The sequence below is a fragment of the Lipotes vexillifer genome, unplaced genomic scaffold (assembly GCF_000442215.2).
Source record: "Lipotes vexillifer unplaced genomic scaffold, Lipotes_vexillifer_v1.1 scaffold727, whole genome shotgun sequence".
Lineage (NCBI taxonomy): Eukaryota > Metazoa > Chordata > Mammalia > Artiodactyla > Lipotidae > Lipotes > Lipotes vexillifer.
Window position 1 is genome coordinate 337,295 of NW_006771347.1, and position 3,198 is coordinate 340,492.

A 3,198-nucleotide genomic window follows, 5' to 3' on the forward strand; every position below is an offset into this window, starting at 1 on the left:
GAAGAGCGGCAAGTTTTACTGTTCCAGCTAACTCAGATGCCTTTCTTCCTTGTGAAGCTGTTGGGAATCCCATGCCCACTATCCACTGGACCAGAGTCTTATCAGGTATTTGAAACTGTTTCTTTACGCTTCATCTTCTTTAGTTACAAAACAAGGAAAACACTGTGTTATGTTTTGGGGTTATGTATCCAAATAATCAACATCAACCTCAGATTTCTCCAAGACTCAAACAATTAATATCCTTGTTTGATATATGCATGGCTTTTTGCTCATTAGAAGGTTTTAAAACATATTTAGGTAAGACCACTTTTTTGAAATGCTTTGAAAGCAGATCCAAAGAAATTGTGAATGGTCATTGTGATGAAGCATCTGGCTTTTACATTAAAATTAGGGTTTTTTTTTTTTTTTTTTTTAAATCCAGAAATAACTTTAGTAATCTGAAGACTAGGTGTCTTAATTTTAAATATATTTTTTCCCAGTAGCCTAACAAAAAGATAGCATTCCTCTTGAGACTTCCATGTGAGCAATTTATGTTTACTATGTAAACTTTGATGACCTATGGCTATAAATTTCTTTCTTCTTATCAGGACTTGATTTGTCTAAAAGGAAACAGAATAGCAGGTTCCAGGTGCTCCCCAATGGCACCCTGTCCATACAGAGGGTGGACATTCAGGACCGTGGACAGTACCTGTGCTCAGCATCCAATCCATTTGGCACAGACCGCCTTCATGTCACCTTGTCCGTGGTTTCCTATCCCCCCAGGATCCTGGAGAGACATACTAAGGAGATCACAGTCCATTCCGGAAGCACAGTGGAACTGAAGTGCAGAGCTGAAGGCAGGCCCAGCCCTACAATTTCCTGGATTCTTGCAAACCAAACAGTGGTCTCTGAATCATCCGAGGGGAACAGGCAGGCCCTGGTGACATCTGACGGAACGCTGGTCATCCACAATCTCAGCATTTATGACAGGGGCTTTTACAAATGCGTGGCCAGCAGTCCAGTGGGCCAGGATGCACTGCTGGTTAAAATACAAGTTATTGCGGCCCCACCTGTTATTCTAGAACAAAAGAGGCAAGTTATTGCAGGGACTTGGGGTGAAAGTTTGAAACTGCCCTGTACTGCAAAAGGAACTCCTCAGCCCGGTGTTCACTGGGTCCTCTCTGATGGCACCGAAGTGAAACCATTACAGTTCATCAATTCCAAGTTCTTATTTTCAAATGGAACTCTGTTTATCAGAAACATAGCCTCTTCAGACCGGGGCACTTATGAATGCATTGCTACCAGCTCCACTGGCTCAGAGAGAAGGGTGGTAATTCTTACAGTGGAAGAACGAGAGACCATCCCCAGCATAGAATTTGCATCCCAGAAATGGACGGAGGTGAATCTGGGGGACAAATTACTACTGAACTGCTCAGCCACTGGGGAGCCGAAACCGAAAATAACCTGGAGGCTACCATCCAAGGCTGTCGTCGACCAGTGGCACAGGTAAACCATGCCTTTCTGTTGAGATTATCTTCTTTATTTAGCCATACAACTTCTGAAGTGGTAAAAGGGGTAGAGCGAGAGTAGCAGCAGTGTTAGAGAGCACACAGACTCTGCACAGAAAAGTAACTCGCTCTAAAGAAAACCTAATCGTTTTGAGACTAATACAAAATAATACAAATTATATAAAAACCAAGTTTCTTACATGCCATACTCTAAGGGCCAGCTTCTTCCTGAGTTTATATAGTTAAAAAGAAGGATAAAAAATCTCATTTGCTTCCATACTTGTGACAGTTTTAAAATGGTACCTGTGTAAACTGTATTTATAATTTTTCTATCCAAAAATAAGAGGGAATGTTGTAAAGCAATCAAGTTCTGGAGAGATGCACTTCATTATTTCACTCTTCAAAGTCTCCTAGTAAAGCATTTTCAATTTTAGTGCAATCTATACTTAATTTATTCTACCCTAAAACTGAAAAGCACTTTATAAAAGTCACACATTAAGGCCTTCACAAAGTGAAATGTATTCAGGACCTCCAATCACTCTGACGGTGTCAGACACATATATACATATACACACTTTCTCTAATATCTCCTGTTACAGGCATATTAATAGTGAACTGTTTTCTATACAGATTAAATCTCTTTGAAAAATAAGTTTATGAGTATTAATTTTTGCCATTTACATGACTTCATACAATGATGTTTCATAATATGACAGAAAAGATGGGGATGAACATTTCCATTTTATGTTTGTTTATTATTTTTAATAGATCTTTATTGGAGTATAACTGCTTCACAATACTGTGTTAGTTTCTGTTGCACAACAAAGCGAATGAGCCACATGCATACACATATCCCCATATCCCCTCCCTCTTGAGCCTCCCTCCCACCCTCCCTATCCCACCCCTCTAGGCATCACAAACCACCAAGCCAATCTCCCTGTGCTATGCTGCTGCTTCCCACCAGCCAACTATTTTATGTTCGGTAGTGAATATATGTTAATATTGCTCTCACTTCGCCCCAGCTTCGCGCTGCCACCCCATGTCCTCAAGTCCATTTTCTATGTCTGTCTCTTTATTCCTGCCCTGCAACTAGGTTCATCAGTACCATTTTTTTTTTTTTTTAGATTCCATATATATGTGTTAGCATATGGTATTTTTCTCCTTCTGACTTACTTCACTCTGTATGACAGACTCTAGGTCCATCCACCTCACTCCAACTAACTCAGTTTTGTTTCTTTTTATGGCTGAGTAATATTCCATTGTATATATTTGTCACATCTTCTTTATCCATTCATCTGTCGATAGACATTGAGGTTGGTTCCATGTCCTGGCTATTGTAAATAGTGCTGCAAGGAACATTGTGGTACCTGTCTCTTTTTGAATTATGGTTTTCTCAGGGTATATGCCCAGTAGTGGGATTGCTGGGTCGTATGGTAGTTCTATTTTTTGTTATTTAAGGAACCTCCATACTGTTTTCCATAGTGGTTTTATCAATTTATATTCCCACCAACAGTACAGGAGGGTCCCCTTTTCACCACACCCTTTCCAGCATTTCTTGTTTGTAGATTTTTTTTGATGATGGCCATTCTGACTGGTGTGAGGTGATACCTCCTTGTAGTTTTTTTTTTTTTTTTTTTTTCGGTACACGGGCCTCTCACTGTTGCGGCCTCTCCCGCTGCGGAGCACAGGCTCCGGACGCGCAGGCTCAGCG

At 40.6% G+C, this 3,198-nt stretch overlaps 1 protein-coding gene across 2 annotated transcripts in view; it reads left to right on the forward strand.

Annotated features, from left to right (window-relative positions):
• IGSF10 (immunoglobulin superfamily member 10) overlaps positions 1 to 3,198 on the forward strand; it is a 39,757-nt gene that overhangs the window by 24,910 nt on the left and 11,649 nt on the right. The window contains exons 5-6 of one of the 2 annotated variants that reach the window (XM_007446632.1): positions 7 to 105; positions 588 to 1,485. In XM_007446632.1, coding sequence (XP_007446694.1) covers positions 7 to 105; positions 588 to 1,485 — 997 coding nt within the window. Of the gene's footprint in view, positions 1 to 4; positions 106 to 587; positions 1,486 to 3,198 lie in introns of both variants that reach the window. The other variant, XM_007446633.1, reaches the window with a different exon arrangement.